Here is a 21,831-nt window from a genome sequence, read left to right on the forward strand (position 1 = left end):
AAACGGCCTTCAGGTCCATCCGTATCTGCCAAGAGTGTGATGGTGGATTGCAGGAGAAGGGTAACATTAGCCTGTAGAGCACCGGGTTCACATCCACATCCACATGACACAACAACAACCACAACAGTAATAATATTCAATTCATACAGCATCTAGGTGATCTGGCTGAATAAATGAAGGTAGTGTCCTATTTAATGCTATTTTGTGCGTAAAAACTGTACTGACTAACACTTCTAAGATTCTGCTTATTCTTTCAAACACAATTATGGTTTTTCTATTAGATAATATGTTTATTAGCAAGACAGTTAGAAAGTTCCACAAATGAAAAGGAAAATCAGTGCTTCTCAAATTCACTCTATCCTTTTAAACACTCATGCTTTTGGTATCATCATCATCATAATCATCATCATCATCATCTGTCATTTTCTTTATCATACCTGGACCAATCTTAACAACTCTGCAATCCACTTCCTCATAAAACTAATATTTTGATTTGCAGGACAGACAAAGAGGGTGTTGAATCTCCCCATGCCCCTAGTTCATCCTACTGAAAAAAATCTCGGTAACGCAAAGGCATATCACCATCGATTTTTTTCTGAAGGACGGGCGAGGAGAGGAGCATGATTATTCTCTCACGTCCCTTGTTCTTCCTATAAATCAAAATACAAGATAGAAAGGAAAGTTGTTTATATGAATTTCGTGAATTCGTCCTCTGTACTGCATAAAGAAACAGAATAATCCTTACCTTGCACTCCATACCAAGACCTGTAAGACATCTGAATCTCTTGAAAGATTGATTAGAGGGAGAGAGAGAAAATAAAGACAGTGGAGTAAGTGAGGGAGTAAGATAGTACGCCAGTGAACAGGAAACTCACACCACTGAATGCAACAACAATCCAAATATCAAGCATAGGGTTGAATTCGTTGCATCTCTTTCTTGGCGAGTTACTTTGCACATTTCACCTTAACATTTTTCCTCTGCTGTATATATCGTTTAAACATCATAGTTTCCATCAGTGAAGTATACAAGGAAACAGATGTAATGTACAGAATAAGTCGCTAAGCTAGAGTTGTTACAAAATCTCCATAGGCACCCACAAGACGTCCCTAGATCCACACAAATAATAAATCAATAAATAAAACATGCCAAATCGAATGTCGGGTTAAACAAACGAACGTAAGGAACATCAAATTAAGAATTTTGGAAAGAAGAAAAAAAGTTAGGGACCATAAACACTGACACCAACAAAGCAACATTCGAAGCATTGAGTTGCATAAAAAAAGAAAAAAAATGTTATACTCTTTTTACTGTAACTTGGCCTAAAATTGCCATCTCTCTATAGTCAGTGCTGAGCTGTAACAAGAGATGAACACTAGACTATGATATTAGTCACAGAGAAATACTGTGGAAATTATACAGAACCACAATATTATCTTTCTCTGCCACTGAGATACGTGAAAGAGTTCGCAATAGAAAGAAAATCTGGGCCAAGTTAGGGTAAAAAGAGTATTAATAGACTAAAAAAAAGGGTGGAAAATCAGCAAAGGGAACCATGGATGATTTTACAAGCACCATCAAAAGCATCAGTCCAAACCTGAAGCTTGGATCAATAAAGCTGGCATGATCAAAAACACAGAACCATAACCTAAGTGACATCGGAGCCTTCGCAACACCTCTTTCTCAGCTGTTTATTTTGCATATTACACCTCATCATTCTCTTGCATGCTATTTATGTTATGTTGATACGGACATACCTACGTCATTAACATACAAGAGGAAACTGAAACGTAATGCACAGGATAATTCGATAAGGAAAGATGTTGCGAAATCTCCAATGCCACTTACAATACGATCTTGAGTTCGGAGTCCAATGTTCAAAGACTCTGTTACCAAACTATATATCATTAAGTTATCATGAACAGCTGGGGACAGTTAAGGACAGCTGGGAACAGGTGGGGACACTTGGGAATAGTTGGGGACTGCTGGGGACAGTTGGTGACCTAAGATGGCCTATTATTTCATCTCTTCTGCTTCTCACTTCCCTCTGCAAGCAAATATCCCTGAGATGAGGAAGGCTTAGGCCCAATAAAACAAAAGTGAGCCTAATATTTATTTTCCTCTGCCTATCATATTCTCTTCCTGCCTAATATTTCTAATCTGAGAGAGGCTTGGTGTGTTTCTCTGGCCGTAGATACAAATGTTAGCCTAATATTTCACCTCTTCTAATTCCCACTTTTCTTTGCTGCCTAATATTCCTGAAGTGAGAGAGGCTTCGTATGTCTCTCAATAAGAAAAAAACGCCTAATATTCCACCTCTTCTGTTGATAACTTTCCTCTGCTGCCTAATACACCACCATTGAGATAAGTTTGGTATGCTTCCCTGACAACAACCTAATACCACTTCATATGTAGTACATAGATTCTTGTGATAATGAAATAAAGAAAAAAATATTCTGAATATGAAATGACGTTTGGAGAAATCATATAAGTGGACAAACCATCATCATCATCATCTCACTGATCCTTCTTTCTGCTTAATGATGAATGGAAGTCGGATCCAGAAACAGGGTAAGAGAAGGCATATAAGCGGAAGAACAGTCATCATCAACATTATCATCAACATCAACTTGATGGGCTGAGGTAGGATCCAGATACAAGGAAAAAGAATGTGTGAAAACTAAGGAGAAATACAGGATGGAAGAAATACATGAGCACCATCTAATGCAATTCTCAGTATACAATGAAAACAACCTGATAAACAACAGATACGAAACAAATAAAAGGTTTAGTCAGACACTCCAGATGAAAAGTCTCCGTGAACGGAATTAAATGAAGCCCGTCCTCACTATGCCAGGAATGTGCACCAAAATACCACAGAGAATGACAGATAGATGGATAGAGAGATAGACAGATAGACAGACAGATAGATTATTGGAAAGATTGCCAGACAGACATATTACTCGTCCTAAAGTACTGTGTTGGAGGCTGGAAACCTTGGCATATAAAAATACCAGCTGCCCTTCCTTGAGCGACCTTACGTGAGCAATAATCCCCATCCATCCTTCAGACCGAAACCTTTATGGGACACAGCCAGTTGGAGTGCCTGATCACAGTAGACAACCAACTTACCATTTATTGTTTGTATGCATCACCGTATTTGTTAAACAGTTTGCCACGTCACACATAACCTTTTGGCTTGTCGCTATGTGTACAGATTGAAGGTAGCATTGCATTCAGTAAGTGGATGGTGGAGGCCACCAAATACCACATATTCTGGTATGTACCTTACAAAAATACTCGTAATCAGTACAGGTATGTAACTTTGTCACTTTTGGCCTCAGTTTGTACTTAATGCATTTTTCTGAAAAGTTTCACCTCACCTGTTTCCTTCTGCTACACCCCTAAAAGCTTTCAACATGCATCAAGCACGGGTGGGAAAAGATCACTATTCTAGTGACTGAACGTGGTGATCCTTTGCCTTGGGGATCAGTTGCCCTTCAGGACCCGTACTATATAACTTGAACGTGTATAACAGAGCTGCCCGTCCATGTCAGGCATATGCACACCAGCCACTACAATATATACCTACCACTGATGCAAGGAACACCGCACACAATAATACAAGCCAATGCTCTTCTGAAAGCATAACACCGATGTGCACACTACATTTAAATCCGGATTCACAAACTAACTTGTGATCAGTTCCGTGTCGTAACTCAGATATTCATTGGCAGGTAGAACAAGGAGACTAGTGAACAGTCCCATTCCTTTCCTCTGGATTCGAAAATAAAAGCCACGAGAAAAAAAAAATTGTCTTCATTGTTACTGGACTGCAGGAAGGAAAATAAACAGAGAATCCAACTAGGTCTATAGTTCTTTCACCTTAACGTGGCCCAGATTTTTAAAAACCTATTTCTCGTATATTATTGGCAGGATGAGACAGTTCAACATTCTTTCCATAGGACTTTTTCCTAACCTGTATCCTTTTCTAGTGATAAATTCTGCCATAAATCAGAAATTTAAAATGAGGAGATGGCAATTTTAGGTCGTTAAAGTAAAACACTTATAGTTCTTCCCCCCAAAACGAAAATTAGCTTCGACGGGGAATTGATCATAAATATATTTGAGAATACCAGACCGGGATCTACAGCTGTCCCCTACTTTGACTGACAAACATCACTAACCTCGCGGGAAGCTTGGGCGTGGGTGAGGGTGGGGCGGTGAAGGGATGCCTCCTGGGGAAAGATCTGCTGATTATTGGTGAGTTAGGACGAGTTAGGACAGTTAGTAGACGTTGGCTGATATGCAGGGGAAGGCTCTGTGATCAGTGAGATGGAGGTTAGCCTAATCTATACTCGGTTTGTTCTCACCTGACGAAACTAGACGAGTCCCACAACTCCATATTGAGCTGTGATTGCATGACTTTGAATGGGACAGAGTTATGAGTTACAGATAAGTGTTATTGGTAATTATAGTCAGTTTGTTTTCACCTGACAGAACTGGGCAAGTCTCACAACCAGAATACTAAGTCGTCATTGCGTGAACATAACTGAGCTTTAGTTATGCAGTAGGAATGGGTCTCCTTGATTACTAGTCAAGCCTACCCTCCAATTTTGCTCCAACTGGCTAACAACTGAGCTTAAAGGAGTTAGGGATCTTCGTCAGGTTAGAACAAACGCACTATAATGAAAGACTGCATCCTCACATACCACCACTTGGGCGCTAATCTAGACCTGAGCTGAAAGGGGTTAGGGGTTAACGTCAGGTTAGAACAAACTCAGTACAGACTTGGTGTGCATATATAGCTACGTGCACTAAATCCTAGAGGCCTGGAATTGCTCTTCTCTAAATGCTCTCCTCTAAATCCCTTAAATCCAGTGACCTACTTCCTAACTTTGTATTTCCAGACGATTTTATTCAGCTTTAGGACAGAGTTTCGAAATTTGTAGATTAGATATAGCTCTCATTAACCCCTCCAGTACGAAAGGGTATTCCAAGGTTTAGTAAAATCGCCTGTAGCAAGAACCTCCTGCTTAATAAACCAATATATAAATAAATGAATAAAAAGGAAGAGTCACCGGATTTAGGAACTGTACTAACATCCTACTAATTCAAAGTTATTCACATCAGACACTTATTCCCATATTCTCACCGGCTAAGGAGACTCCCCAGCACCTTTCCCTTTCCTATTTATTTTTGTATATGGAACGTTAAATATTCCTTGATGCTGTTCATGTAATCTATGCGAAAAATAGGTATATACAGAGAAGAAGACAGAACTTTGGGCTGTGATATGGGGACTAAATCGCCTAGGAAATGTTAGCAAGCCTCCTCAGCTGGCGAGAATGTGGGTCTTAACTGCGTTGTGATTCTTAGCCAGCAACACTTATCATGCTGCGTGAATTCCGCCATGCACTGGAGGCCAAGGATTTACTCTCCATTTAGTCTAATTTACAGCCACGGACACGGACATCCTTTCCCATTTTAGCTTAACAATTACGAAATTCAAACGCAATATTCTGAATATTTTGTAAAGCTCCGAAGAACGTACTACTGGGTTTCAAATATCATCGCTTACTGTCTAACTATTTATCGTAATTAAAGTGTACAGATGTCCATGTTCGCAGCTGTACGTAAATATTTACTGATATTCCTGCTTCTTAGCCGTATTCCAGGTAGCACAGGAGGCTTCCGTAGCATCTCCTCCATAGCGATTTATTTTGCATAGTTCACCTTAACCTATTTCGTTATTTATCCAGTTGTAATATCGACAGAGTTTAATTCACTACAACATAAATGATAATAAGATGTACTGTCCAAAATAAATCGCAAGGGAAAAGGTGTTAAGGAATTTCCAGAACTTCCTAGAGTACAACCTTCATCACACTGTACCATACTGTCATGAACAACTATAATTTCAGTACATGAGAGCATTTTTTTTTCCTCAGTCCCTGCTACAGCACTGAATTTCATATATACTTCTGGACAAAAATGAAGTTCTTATTGATTTGCTTCTGTACACGACACTAATACAGGTAAAGAGAGAGAGAGAGAGAGAGAGAGAGAGAGAGAGAGAGAGAGAGAGAGAGAGAGAGAGAGAGAGAGAGAGAGAGAGAGAGAGAGAGAGAGAGAAAGAGAGAGAGAGAGAGAGAGAGAGAGAGAGAGAGAGAGAGAGAGAGAGAGAGAGAGAGAGAGAGAGAGAGAGAGAGAGAGAGAGAGAGAGAGAGAGAGAGAGAGAGAGAGAGAGAGAGAGAGAGAGAGAGAGAGAGAGAGAGAGAGAAAGAGAGAGAGAGAGAGAGAGAGAGAGAGAAATTAGTAGACGGTACAGTCAAATTCTGCACATTCAAAACGAGGGAATTAACCCCGTAAGAGAGAGAACATAGTGTACAGTATTTTTCATTCTATTTATTTATTTATTAATACCTCCGCCAAGGAGGCTATGTTTTACCCAGCGTTGGTTACTTTGTTTGTCTGTTTGTCTGTCTGTTAGCAAGATTCCTCAACAAATTTTGAACGGATTTTTACCAATTTTGTGGAAGGGTGGGCCTTGGGCATAGGAAAAAATTATTAAATTTTGGGCTGGATTCGGATCCGGATCCTGCGTATTCCGCACGATATCTCCGAAAATCCTCGATGAATTTCAATGAAATTTTGTGGAAAGGTCGGTCATGGAGCAAGAAAGAATTAGTTTAATTTTGGAGCGGATCCGGATCCGGATCCTACATCCACGGACTCGGACCCCGGATTACTAAAAAAATTATGAACGGATTTTGATGAAATTTTGTAGAAGGGTGGGCCATGGGCCAAGGAAGAAATGATTGAATTTTGGGACAGATCCGGATCCGGAGTATCCCGTACAATATCTCCAAAAGTTCTCAATGAATTTCAATGAAATTTTGTGGAAAGGTGGGCCACGGACCAAGAAAGAATTAATTAATTTTGGAGGTGGATCCGGATCCTGTATCCACGGATCCGGATCCGGATCCTTCTTAATGACAATGAAATTGACGGAGGTATGCGCTCACTGAGGTCTTTCTTGATATCATTATTTCTTTTTTTGTTACTCCATATAATTTTTACAGAGCTGAAGGCTCGTATTCTCGCCAGGTAAGGAAGCTCCCTAACACCTCTTCCTAAGCGATGCATGTTGCTTATTACACCTTGCCGTCTTCTTCAGTTCACTTAAATAATTGTACAGTAATATTACTATACTCTGCATATATCAAGTGCAACACGATACTAGCCAGAGGTACCCAAAAATAAATCGGTGAGGACGAGGTGTTAGAGAGCTTCCTTGACCCCCAAGAATACGGACCTTAGAGAGATATCTCGAGCTGAAGGTTAGGTACAGCCTGCGTTAATTCTTGCCTCAAAAGATCTTACGTACCATAAATTAATCGGCCTGAGGAAAGCAAGGTTAGAATGTATTAAAGGTTCCATGACTGCAATGATAAAGGCATAACGAAGCAAATATATCAGTTTTATAAGCTGAAAGTGCTATAACTAGGGAGTCTCTGCTATGGAAAGCCACACATAGAGTCGTATTCTAAGTAGCACACAGGTCTTCGTAGCACCTCCCACTTAGCGATTCATTTTATTTTTAGTTTGTGTGTCCGACTCCGTGCTTATTTGGCGTATTATACCTTAACATTCTCGTGTATGTCATTTATCTCGTTTTTATATCAACACATTTTTCATTAAGAACTTGTAGAAGGATATTGAATTGTAATGCACAGAATAAATCGGTCAGGAAAAGGTGTTACGAAATCTCCAAAGCCACTTAGAATTCGCTCAGCAATCCTCATTATAATTCACGGATTTTTTTTCTCCTTTATTATACATCATCCAGTACTTTATTGCCCCCTCAGGTGCGTAAAGCCCGCGGATAGGCAATTTATTCCACACATTTAAAGCGAGATTGACTTTAGATCGTATTCTCTTCAGTTAAGGAAGCTCCCTAACAGCTCTTCCTAAGCGATTTATTTTTGGATATGGCTGGTTAATATCAATTTGTATGATCTTGATGCTGAAAACGTGGTATTTGAATGATTTTTATGACACACAAGATAATAGTAAGGAGCAATAGGCAAAATAAATCGCTTAGGAAAAGATGTTAGGGAGCTTCCTTTTCTTGGCGCAGATCTTCGCCCTATTGTAGCTTATTGCACAGCTGAGTTCCAGAATGAGACAATACTACGGCTCTACATCCCCTCCAGAGCGCTTCTTCGTGACTAGCATCGTATTCTAGTATATATCTCTTACTACATCTCAGCAGTTAAGATGGAGAGATGGCAATTTGAAACCAAGTAGGAGTAAAAGGGGTACAACTTTTCGACCCTAAGTGGTGTTAAGTGAGGAATGAGAAGCCACCACCCCTCGGATGCAAACCCACGTGGAACTCATCCGGATAGACCGCCTCAACCCACTAGTCCTCCACGGCTTCCAATATAGCCAAATTTTCTCCATCTGAATTGGGGTATGCGACGTATGAACTTAAAAGACAATGATAAAAAGTTAACATTCGATCTGTCTGCAATTTTCTTGTTGTGATTTATTCTTTAGTCTCTCTCCCTCCAGACGATTTTGTTTAGCTTAAGGGAGACTTAGGCCAGGCTCCCTAGCACCTTTTCCACAGCGATTTATTTGGGGTATGGCCGGCTAATATACTTTCGTGCGATATTCATGAAGTGTAGGGTGATACGAGACTTATTAAAGTATCACAGATTAGGAAAGCGAGGTGTAAAGGCCCTCTCCCACTTCGGCGAAAGTGTGGAAGATAAAGTCACGATGTGTCAAAAATCCCTAATCGTGGGTATTCGTGATCAAAATCTTGTCCCTTCGTGGCATGGTGCCGATACGTCGCACGAGGTGGAAATTTGTCGTGGGGGGCCACGACGTTTTCATGCTGCATGAAAACGTTGCGGCCTTCCACGATTTTGTAAAATTTCGCAGATTAGTCATTGACAACAAGGCGACGCCTCGGCGACGTCAGCGATTACCCGGCGTATAAACTGCGTATGATCGCCGACATCGGCGAGGCGTCGGCGGTGAAAAAAACCGTTGAGATGTCATACGGTCATACGGCGAAGCGTCGGCAATGTATCGGCGATGCATCGGTGAGGTTAATACGACATAGCCTATGTAAACCGTACGATACGTACCGGGTTGTGCGACAGTAATATTTCATCTTATGAATGTCGGTGATATATCGCCGACATTTCACGGATGAACCGTCGATTGATCGCCTTAAATACGCCGATGACGGCGAGGCACCTGCGATGGCCTCAGCGTTTTGTCTGCGAGGTGTGTGAGATGCATTCGCCGACACATCGACGATACATCGTCGACAGCACGCCTCCGATGTACCTTTATCGCCGTTGAGTCGCCATAAAAAAAACCGTTAAAATTTGAATTTAGAATAATGCTTATGCATTACGCCGACATATCGGCGATATGTCGGCTACTAGTCGCCAGTTATATCGTATACTCCGCCGAGGTTTCGGCGTTTTGTTGTACTGGTGTCGCCGGTATTACGCCGACACCACGATTCTTCGTCAGAATCGTCGACACATCACCGACTTCGGCCACGATTTTCATCGTGGCTTCATCGTGCCTATTTACGCCGAAGTGGGAGAGGGTCTTAATAACAAAAAATAAATAAATCGCTTAGGAAGAGGTGTTAGGGAGCATCCTTAACCGACGAGAAAAAGGGCCTTGGAATTAGAAGGGTTAGGGACAGCCTTTATCAGCCCTTCACTGCTAGAGATCGTTACTGATGAGAGACGCCTTCACACGGTGGCACCAATATCAACTATTTTCTTTTTTCTATCATTTATTTTTTCCTTACTTCTTTTTTGCATTTCTTTTTTCCGTTTTTCTCTATATTCTTTTTCTCTCTTTTTTTTTTTTCTCCAGAACAATGAAGAATGTCGAAATAGGTGAATTATAATGAAGACTTCCGTGTAGGGTGGGCCATAAGTTGCACCCTCCTGTCTTGTGTGCTGCGGCGATGGCTCAGTCTGCTGGTGTGGGGGTGCAGATGATTTGGCGGCTTCACGAAATTAGTTCTCAACCATGAATCAGTTAACGTAAAAAAAAATGCAGACTATAAAGGATGAAGGATTTGGGAAAGTAGAAACTGATGCAGGGATGAATCTGGCAACGCAGCCTGAGCCTCCACACAGCACACCAGGGCTTGTATTTTCGCCAATCATGGAAGCTCCCTAACACCTCTTCCTTAGAGATTTATTTCTGGATATGAGTGGTTAATAGCCTTTCGTATGTTATTTAAGCAGAGTATGGCGATATAAGAAGAATTTATATAACACAGAAAAGGACAATAAGGTGTAATAAGCACAATAAATAGCTTAGGAAAGATGTTAGGGAGCTTCCTTAACTGAGGAGAATACCATCCTAGGCCTGAGAAGAGCAAAATATATCAAAATCAGTCCCATAATCACAAATTCTTAGGAAGCGGCCACACTAGCTCGAAACATGTGTTCGACAAGATGAAACGAAGCACCGGGACTTGAGCTACTGCAGTATCCGAGTCTGAGCGTTAATGAAGCCCCGGAGCCTCGTTTCCCCGTGTCGATCACATGTTTGGAGAAAGTGTGGCCGCAACTTTACGTTCCAAACCAACCGTGAATCAAACAGACCGTGAATTAAACAAACCGTGAATCACCCACCTTGTCCTTGGTGAGTCTGGTGTCCAATCGAGGCAGCGTGGACTTCCCGACACTGTCTCTGAAGGTGGAATAAAAGACGTTGGTAAAGAATGATTGTCCCAGAATATCTACAACTAAATACTCGTAGTTCCATATTAATCTCTTCAGACTGGGGACGTGTTGATATATTCTTGCTTTCACATTATTTTTTTTTTTCAGTTTTTGGGAGACGACTTATAGGTTTGGGGTAATGGAAGGCCTCATAAAAACTCCCCAATTTTGAAACATCTAAGCTTAACAAAACTCTCTGGGGATAAGAGAGAAGGAAAGGAAACATACAGTCGAAAGAGTCAAGTATGTTAGTTCCTTGGTGCATTTTTAAATCTATTTTTGGTACGATCTGATCATTTTGCTTAGTTTTTGAGAGAGAGAGAGAGAGAGAGAGAGAGAGAGAGAGAGAGAGAGAGAGTGAAGTGGAGGGGTTGACTACAGCCTTTCTAAACCTCTGGAAAGATGAGGCGTCTTTCCTAAATTAAGAAAAATAATCTGGAATTAGCAAAGATGAAATATGACACACACTGAAGGAATTAAATCATCAACTTCATTCCGTCATGATGAATACATATTAGGTTAGTCTCAGGCTTGATGTGATGGCATTGTTACCTGGCTTCACATGTTGCTACTTGGGCACCAATACCCACAGCCCATACTGGATAGATTCTAGGAGTATATCAATTAGCATGGGTTATATGAGAGAAGGTAGGTGGGTAATTCTGACGTGTCGATGGATATGGTGAGAGACCCGTAAAGGAGTCTATTTCAACTAATTTCAAATCCTCACACTATGCCCTCCTCCAACATATCTTCACATGCTACCTCTTGGACACAAATACCACCATTCTGAATACAAGCTAAGAGTTTATCAAGCCCGCACGGGTTAGGTGGTATTAGCGGGGGTGTTATTATGAAATGCCGATGAGTTTGGTGAGATAAGAAAACAGGTCTGCTTTACCGAGTTTCAGATCTTCGCACTATTCCTTGGCTCATCCCGATATGAAACACGCACCTTTGAGACAGCTGAACACTGCCCCTGCCACCTACTACTAACAAGACTCTTCCCTCGCCATGAAGGCTCGAATGTGTCTCTTTCATCAGGTGATGGAGATAAAGATAAGCACAATGGTCTGTATCCCCGTCGGGTAAAGCGGGTCCCTAACACCTCTTCCTTAACGACTTATTTTCCAAGCTACCCATTACCATCCTCTTTTTTGCCACTTGATCTCTTTAACTTAGATTGCATAAATAACAATTAAGGTGAAACGAGTATAGCCGATAACCGTAAGTAGCATTGTGAAAGGAATGAACCCCAACCACCCCTTTAAGTGAGCCCTTATGAGCCACATCCAGTTGGAGCATCGTAACCCACTAAACTACCAGGCATCTAATTGTCAGCGTTCTACTATCCTATGCTAGAGACGGCAAGAGGGTGCTAAAGAAAATCAAACTAAACATGTAGCAAAAGGAATGGAGAAGAAATAATTTTGTGTGAAAATTGGTAAATTATCGCAAGCAAATTGTATGAAGTGGTAAAAAATGATCTCATATGGCACGGCCTTCACATGCATTAAAAAGAAAAGAATAGGAATATCGCCTCGTAAAATAAGATGACGTAGATTCGAATCCTAAGTGGCTTTCAAGATTTCGTAACACCTCTTCCTTTGCAAATTATTCAGTGCGTTACATCTCATTATCCATTTTTACTGTACTGATGGAAATTACGTCAATACTGAAACGATAAAACTAAATTTCAAGATAATATTAACATGTAATATACAGAATAAGCTGCTACAGAAGAGGTATTACGAAGCTTCTTATCTTGCCAAGAATACGACCGTGATGTTTACTGCATAAAAAAAAAAAAATGATAAGAACGTCCCATCTTATGAGATCAAATAGCCTATGACTAACTCATTTGGCACGATTCCGTCTCTTATAATTCATTCTTGTGAGTCAGATTATCATATGACTATTATGAAGAGTCTCTTAGTAGTAAAAAAGGTTAAGGAAGGCTATATTAACCCCTCCAGTTTGAAAGTTCTCCCGTAAGATGAACAGAAGCGTCTGGTGGTAGCAGCAATAGAAAATATATCAATGTAGTGAGGCTACTGAGAAAGCGCCAGAGCAGTGAAGGGGTTAATGAAAGGAACATCCTGCCTCTAGTTCCAGAAATCTAAATTGAGATAGTGAAGAGATTAACTCCCTAACTACGATAACGTATCTTTTAATTTTATTCCTGCTACTTCCAGATAATTTTTTTTTACTGAGTTGGAAAGAGCACCCCTTTGGCGAAAGAGATTATAGGAGTTACACCTACCTCCTCCAGTTCGAAAATCTCTCCTAAGCTGAATAAAATTGTCCGTAAATATCTTAAATAGTGGAAAACACGTCATTGGAAAGAAGGGGTTAGAACAGAAACACTGAAGGCGTAATCAAAATCCCAATTTCTGAAAGACATGATGAAAAAAAAACTATGGTTCCGAGTGGAAAAGAAGTCGCAATACAGTGGTTAACGGGAAGCATGCATCATTTTAAACATTAGTAAGCATAGCCGTTTTATACAAACATCAGATATGCAGTAGTAAATTTCACGCAGTTATGCTAGAGCTAACCACACATCATGAATAAATAAATCAGTGCGTTATACTACTTTCACTTTAACTTGGCCTAAAGTCGCCATCTTTCTATCTTGAATGCTGAGCTGTAGAAGTAAATTGAAATATGATCCTTGCTACAAAAGAGTGCCATGGAAAGGATGTAGATCCAAATTATTGTCTTGTTTTGCCCCTGAGCTATGGGAAATAAACAGGAGGAAAATATAGGCCAAGTTAAGGAGAACCATAGTAAGAAAAGCTAAATAAAATATCATTATTCTGTTATGGGCACTATATGAGTAGCAGGAAATTTTAAGCAATGCATGAAAGACTTAGCATTGAAGTAGTAAGAAAAGCAAAGTACAAGAGACCAGATACTGAGAGGGTACTGTATTACACCCAGGGAAATCAATCTAAGGGTCTGTTTACACTGAGATTGAAATGAAAGCTGGAAAAAGAATGCCCATGTTATTGGCCTGCACTGTGGTCACTTCTTTATTAGTCATCATTATCATCATCATCATCATCATCATCATCCTGATTCTTACGTCCACTCAAGCAACGAAAGAGTGTATTTAGGTGGGAGAACTATCAACAGCATGCTCAGTGAAATGGGCCACACAATCATTCACACATCATTCAGGCCCCAGAATATCAGTTCCACTTCATACCCTTACCATCTGCACCCATTACTCTATGCATGATACCTGCTAACCTGCCAGACAGTAATTCCAGTGACCATCAAGTTAAAAAAGAAATGAGGGGTGCCAAAAACTCGCCATGTGCTCTTACGTACATATTTTCACCCAGCCAACTCAATCATCCCAAGTCCCTAGCCTCATGAGCTTCCATACCTTGCCTACGTACTTCCTCATTAACCATATCCATCCACCTTCTTCTTGGTCAACCACGTCTCCTCTCGCCTTCACACTCACGTATGCCCTTAACACTACCCTAATTGATGACAGATTCTCACCATCTCCATCATATTTACTGATGAGATACAGCTTATACCCAGAACAAGGCCATGTGAAAAAGGCCGTTCTTCTTTCATCTTTTATCCTGACCTACAGAACTTGATTGTTTGCATAAAATTTTGTCTGATTTCATTCCCAGTGTGAAGAGACCCTGCAGCACTGGAGATATTACAAACTTGGGCTAAAAAAAGGTAGTGTCGGTGGTTCAGAGAGAGAGAGAGAGAGAGAGAGAGAGCGGGAGAGAGAGAGAGAGAGAGAGAGAGAGAGACAGACAGACAGACAGACAGAGAGAGAGAGAGAGAGACAGACAGACAGACAGAGAGAGAGAGAGAGAGAGAGAGTAAAGAAGACAGAATCAAATTTTCGTATAACAAGAGCTAAGATACTTCCATCACCAACCCAGTCAAGAATTATTAAAGTCGACAGAGAGAGAGAGAGAGAGAGAGAGAGAGAGAGGAAAAAAAAAAAAAACATAAAAGCTAAGGTGTTCATCCATCACCAACTCGGTAAAAAGTAAAGTCTAAACCCCAAACAAGACATCATGAGAAATATACCTTTGGGCGAGGGTAGCTCTCTTGCCTTTGCGTTTCTTCCTGAAGGACAGAAGAAAGAAATGTGGAAAATTAGGGGAAAAATGCAGACTACAGCGTTCCCGGGAGATGTGTGAGAGAGATCAGGAGGATATTATTGAGCTAATTCCAAAGGCCATATGCTTAAACCTGGAATCTGAAAGTGGATGAAGAACCCCAATGTTTTATGATGATTTTTAATGTACGTGATGGCGATGGAACGTATTTGGCCTTTGTAGATACCTGCTGACTGCTTTCTGTAATATGGGATGCAGGCTAGGCATACCTAATAACCACAGGTACTCTATATAATCGTCAATAATTCGGAATTTGTACTCCACTTGGCATTTTAAGGTTGAAGCATACCACCCTGCCATGAACGCTATGCAAACATGGGTCCAATTCTTAGCACTTTCAGAGCTATGATTACTGAAAACCTTATGGGTAAATTATGATGCAGTCTGTTTTCGACCACTGTCAGTAAGTAGCTCCGTAACAGCTTATGATTGGACTCGTGTTGGTTTTGCATTTTCTTTCTCTCTTAGTTCAATAATAACCTCATATAATTTCTCACACCTTTCCTGGGACACCTGTACAATATATTGCTATGGATAATAAGTTATATTCTCACCGGCATAGGAGACGTCCTAGCAAATCTTCCTCAGTGATTCATTTTACATATTACACCTTCATGCTGCCTTCTGTTATCTATGTCTTTTTAACCATCTAGAACTAAGCATCGCCAAGGAGTGACGGAGTTGGTAAATGATAAAGATAACAGCCAATCCCACATTACCCCTACTTAGGTGAACAGCACGAGGGTAGGATATCAGTATCCAATGCATTTAAGGTTAAATGACCAATATGCTTCCCTTTATGACATTTCTCTTTCGAAAAAAAAAAAATAATAACTACAATCAACCGTTAGGAGAGAAACTTGTGGAAGGCTGACACTCCGACTGGGTATTCAGGATTAGCCCTTATGTTTGGTTTATGAGCTAGTGGTTGTATGGAGACATACTAAATACTTCATCAGCAAAATTCCTCATTCGTCAACTCATGGCAGTAAGAGGTTAAGGTATTATCTTGAAAATATATCACTAAATAAATTATCCAAATGATGTCTTTAATGTGTTCTTGACATCTAACAATTTCACGCAGCTTAGAGGAGACCGTTCATGCTGGAGGGGTTAGGCATTCCTTCATGAACCCCTTCACAGCTAAGATCCTAGTTAAGCTTAATAAAATCATCTGGCAATACCAAGAATTAAATACAAAAATATGGCTTTTTAATAACTATGCTCCGGACATGTAATACAGAGCGACCTCTCCTACCCGGGCAGTTTAGAAAAATTGATCATATTCAAGTTGTTGTTACTCCATGAAGGAAGGGTTACTTAGCAGTCGAAAATGCTCACGATGGCGTTCAACCTTTCCTCTACAACTAGCAAGAAAGAGGTCGTCGCTAACTCTCCTGATGTCACTATGGAAACTGGTAAATATAGTGATTTTTCTTTTTTCTTTTTTTCGTACCTAAAATCGCGTTAGGCAACTTGTAGCTGCACAAATAATACGGACATAGTGAAAGAGAACTAAGCGTGTCCTGCCTCGTGGTGGCTGGAGCAGACTTAGCTCTGGGAGGTGTGGCAGAGTTGTAACTTCAATGAACCACCAGATTTTTTTTTTTTTTTAATTTATTTATTTATTTATTTTTTTATAGAAGACGAGCAGAGGAAGGAAAAAAATCCATACACCAGATTGCAAGTGTCCTCTATTCATTAAAAAATGTAACAGTAGGACTTGAAGTGTCATAAGTTGAAGTCTGGGAGGAACTAAACAAGGGAAGCGAGTTCTAAAGGAAGAGAGTCACTCCCTTGCACGGAAAACACCTTGGTTCATACGACATCCTCTAAGCCGCTCATCCCACCATCACACCGTATGACATCCCCTAAGAGACAGTGGTTAAGGTGTCATATGTAAAATGAACAGGTAAGGAAAACGTATCAAGTCTCATATGCCAACAAGAATAGGACTCAGTGAAGCAGGAACACCGACTGTCATGCGTAAGGCAGTAAGAGATTCACTCAACATACAATTAGCAAAAAAGAATTCAGCCTGAACAAGAACTTAGCAGATAAAACAGGGTGCGATTCAAACAGCTGTTTAACACTGAAGCATCGGTACAAATCCTACCTTGTACTACGATTTAACTCCTTCGCCTCGAGGACGTCATCTGTACATTGTTCTTGCAGATACCAGAAGATTTTTATTCAACTTTGAAATGGCCTCTCACAGTGAAGGGGTTAAAGAAGGCTATACCTAATCCCTCGAGGTTAGAAAGTCAAGCTTTAGGTAAATCAAACCCTCTGGAGACAGTAAGAGCTCAGTGTAAAAGACATCTTTAGGCTGAAGGGGTTAAACCTTAGTTTGTAAAAATTTTCAAATTCTTATAATTCTGAACAATGTAACACCATTAGGATTTTCTGAGAATAAATGTAAATCATATAAATGTGGGTCCCTGTAATATGGGAGAGCTAGTATATTTAATATTTTCCTGAAAAATGCGTATTATTTAGGCTTATTGATGTGGCGTTCTTCTGGAGCGGGACGCCTTCATGTGGTGGCACCAATATAGCAGGGTGGCTCCATTGCCTTGCAACAGAAACGTCCTTCAACTCACATAACTCCCAATAGAAGGATGCTGGACTACACGAGAAGGGCAACTTCAGCCTGCAGTCCATCGAGCCAGGAGCAACAACAACAACAACAAAAACAACAACAATCCCTTCAGACTGAGGATGATCTGCCTATAATTTCTTCCTACCTTTCTATTATTTCATACAGCTCTTGCAAGGCTTCCTGTATTATTAATGTGGTCATACACTGGGCAGTATTCTCAGTGGCGTAGGAGGTCATGTAGTGCCTCACCCTAACCAGTTTTTTAGCACATGACACATTAATATATTCTTGTACTACATTTCCGTAATCAACGTAATCATTAAGGAGATATACGTAACACAGAGGAGTGCAATAACGTGTAAAATGAGAAAAAGTCTGAAAATGAAGTGCCAAATATCCTCCTTAGTCAAAAAGAATACGACACTTTATCTCAGTATATTTCTTCTTACAAGTGCAGTATATTGGTTTAAACTTTGGTTCAAACCGAGGATGCTATTTTTTTTTTCCCGTTTAATCCACAGAGTAGCCTAGATCCCTCAGGCTGAATGAGTCAGAAACGACCTCCATTAGTCCTCTCAACTCTAGAACATTATTACTAATCTAAGTCAATTATATTTCAAAAGGACAGCTGGGTGGTGGAGAGGGAATCCTTCACGCGGCGACACCGATATAACTGGGCACTGATTATACAAACGTTTCTCAGATGGTGGACTGCAGAGGAAGGGCAACTTCAGCATACAATCCGCCAGGTTTACGTTCAGATGAGACAGACAACAGACAACGACAGCAGCGACAAAACACCCCCGCCACCATCCACAACAATGATATGGAGGAAGTAAATGATGTGCTAAGACTAGAAGGTGCTAAGTGGTGCTAAGATTTGAAGGTGCTAAGTGCTTCAGTAGACTGACCTGGCTGCCTTGGGCTCCACCGTGTACTTGTGCAGGTCAGTGACAACAGCCGTGGCAACAACTGGTTTGCTCCCGAAGGCCCGATGGTCCACCACGCGCAGGGTCAGAGGCGGCATGTACAGCTCTTCTTTGGGTAGTTCCTGGGCAAAAGAAAAAATATCATCATCATCATCAGCAGCAGCAGCAGCAGCAGCAGCAGCAGCAGCAGCGGCGGCGGCGGCAGCAGCAGCAGCAGCAGCATCCACCTAAAGATGAGATGTAGGACCCAGAAAAAGGTTATGGAGAGAGTACTGAAGCGGGAAAGTTATCATTACCATCGTTACTTGAGTTTTGGACGTCCTTAGAGAAATATAGTCATTCAGTGATATCATTTAATACTCGAGGGAATGTGCATGTGAGGTGTATGTGAGCCAGTGTTTTAATAAAAAAAAAAAAAGGTTTTGCTTGTGAGGTTAAGCAATGATTTCGGGAGCTTGAATAGTGTGTGAAAATTAGGTGGCCTATTTTTTCGGGGACGTTGTTAATAGTTCTTCTACTTTCTTAATCAAAATTTGTAATGTTTGTGTTAACCCTGTCTCTACCATCACTTGTTTCATATTCTTGTTCGCTGTCACCATATGTATTAGCTTGACTGAGACCTTTTCACTTGGAAAGGTGAGATGTACCTTTAATTAGCTTTTCTACTGCTACATATCCGTCCTAAGTTGAATAAATTGTTTGGAGATAGAACAAAATAAAAATAACGTCCAAGGATTTAAGGCAACGGGAATTGATGGTACTGGTAGATATGACATGCTTATCAATCCCACTCACCACATCAAACACAAGGTGGGGTTTGTCGAAGTTCGGGTTGAGGCGCAGGTTGGCCATGATGGGCGAGGTGATGCGTTCCCCGCCACATTCAAACTCGATGGACGGCCGCGTGACTGACTGGAGCTCGTACGTGGCCATGTTCCGAACTCCCCAGCACAGTACCTGACGAGAGATTGGTAAAAGAGTCTTGAATTTCATGTACTACTGTATTTTTTCTTTCATTTTTAACACCTGATGGAAGTGGGCCATTTATTTCACTACTTGAGTACTAAGTTGTGATTGCATTAAATTCGGTAAGTCTTAGTTGTGGGATGGGAACTAGGGTCCTTGGATACTAAGCGAATCTACCGTTCAGTCTGATTACACTTGATCATCTACTGAGCTGAATGACATTAGCAATCTTTGTTAGCTTAGAACAAATGCACTGTGCCACCTACAGCCAGGTGCTTTATTAACGGAAGGTGTGCCCATCAGCATACAGTCCTGCTCTCCGCCATCAGGTTGCCCTCGCTTCATGTCACATCACTTTCATTCGTATACTTCACCACTCCATCTCTCCACCTCATTCTAGGTCTCACTCACTCATCCTCTTCACTCACATGTACGCTTCTTGTCAGTTCTACACATCATCATCATCATCCAGACCTTAAGAAGAGAAACAATACATTCTTATTTTGACAGACTGACGTTCACATGTGGCCATATTTTTAACCTCAACAAAGTAGCTGATGAGAGAAGCAGTCCGTCCATCCATCCATCCATCCATCCATTTATCTGTCTATTTATCTATCTATCTATCTAAAACAAACAGATGCCTAAATGAAAAGTAAAGGAAGTTCTTATGTTACCATTTATGAATTTGTTATGAAATGGTCCCTTTAACCGGTTGTTAATATATGTGCCCCCTTCAGAACCAGACCGAAATATAACTCAAAAGCAATCCACTATGCCCTCGCTGCAATGGAGTCTCCACACCACAACATAGTGATTCACCTTATGTAATGTACCTCAGTCTCACAGCACAAAATATAACTCACAAACATCCAACATGTGTACATTGTAATCCAGCCCCATTACACTGCAACACACCTCATGAACCACACTGTCACAGCACAACATACACCTCAAAAATAATACACTATGCCTTGACTGTAATGCAGCGCTGACATCATAACACACTCACCCCATGCACCTCTTTCTCACAACATAAAACAACTCTCACAAACAGTCTTCCTTGTCCTTACTGTAATGCAATCCCTCACACTTTCACACCCCATGCATCACACTGTCAAAACACAAATATAACCCACAAACTATCCACCACACCCTCACCGTCATAGCTCACGAACCTCAATTCTGGTGCGCTGAAGGAGAGGTCTTACTCCGAAGGGCACCATGTACAGGTCTCCGCGTGTGGGGGGAAGGATAGGCAGCTCCACAGAATCCTTCAGAAGCAGCTCGAACGAAGCCAAGAGTTCACCTGTGGAATATACAAGGTGATCCATACTTGTATTAAATGTTCCTCATCCACTCACCTGATGAATTTCGTGTGTTGTAGAGACGGCTCAATCAGCGTTATCAGTGTCCATCCTGTCATTTATCCATTTCCTGCTCCCACTTAGAAACACCCACACCCACACCCACACCAGCAGACTGAGCTGTCCCCGTAACGGGTAAAATAATGCCAAATGAATTTCTGGTGCAGCGCTACTCGGGACGTTATTCCTTAGTGTGTTAATGTTTACCCTGCGTCATTTGTTCATCTCCTCTCCCACTGCCACATCTGCTTCCACATCAGCAGACCGAGCCACAAATAACTCCAGATGAATATTTACTAGAGCGCTATTTAAAGAGCATCTTGCATGCACTATCCCCAACAAAAGATCACCAACACTTCCCTGCTTTCTGTGGCGATGGAAGGCGTCACATAAAATACTCTTGTTACAGCATTTTTTTTTTTTTAACAGAAGATGAAGAGAAGGAAAAGCAAATTTAAAAGATCCTTACACAAGATTACAAGTGTCCTCCATTCAAAAAAAAAAAAAAAAAAAAAAATCCGTGGCAATTGCACTTGATATGAAAAACTCAACAAAGACGTATGAGAAAGAAGGATACTCTCTGGCGCTCAGGGAGGAATGGGAAATATGGAAACCAGGACACAAGGCTGGTGGTTGCACTTTGTCTTCTCTCTCTCTCTCTCTCTCTCTCTCTCTCTCTCTCTCTCTCTCTCTCTCTCCTGACGTGAAAAAACCCATGCGTAACATCTCACTGGTGCACTTAACTCGGTCGACCTCGAAGCATACACTGACTTTACATAAATGAAAAAGAAAACAAATGTATCCTTCCTTTTAAGTAGGCCTTTGCGATATCGTTCTTAGGAAATTAAAGAAAACTTGCATGGAGAAGCTCAGTTCTTAAAAATAAGGTTAATATTCCAGTTCCCCCAATTTACAGCATCAGTTAAAGAATTCGTTGAAGTTTTATAGCACATCCTTGACCTACAACAAGAGCTATGATGATTATTATGGTTTGTTCCTCGTCCTGTCAGCAGAGGTCTCTAAAT

The 21,831-nt window shown here is 40.9% G+C and overlaps 1 protein-coding gene across 1 annotated transcript in view; it reads right to left on the reverse strand.

Annotated features, from left to right (window-relative positions):
* Positions 1 to 21,831, reverse strand: part of LOC145407698 (myoferlin-like) — a 67,111-nt gene that overhangs the window by 19,141 nt on the left and 26,139 nt on the right. The window contains exons 22-27 of the mRNA XM_080278564.1: positions 20,618 to 20,748; positions 19,269 to 19,430; positions 18,456 to 18,595; positions 14,851 to 14,889; positions 10,690 to 10,747; positions 4,186 to 4,233 (exon numbers count right to left, since the gene is read on the reverse strand). Of these exons, the coding sequence (XP_080134690.1) occupies positions 4,186 to 4,233; positions 10,690 to 10,747; positions 14,851 to 14,889; positions 18,456 to 18,595; positions 19,269 to 19,430; positions 20,618 to 20,748 (578 nt within the window). The remainder of the gene's footprint in view (positions 1 to 4,185; positions 4,234 to 10,689; positions 10,748 to 14,850; positions 14,890 to 18,455; positions 18,596 to 19,268; positions 19,431 to 20,617; positions 20,749 to 21,831) is intronic.

This window comes from Coenobita brevimanus, chromosome 74 (assembly GCF_032717465.1).
Source record: "Coenobita brevimanus isolate Jiangsu-jjx chromosome 74, ASM3271746v2, whole genome shotgun sequence".
NCBI lineage: Eukaryota > Metazoa > Arthropoda > Malacostraca > Decapoda > Coenobitidae > Coenobita > Coenobita brevimanus.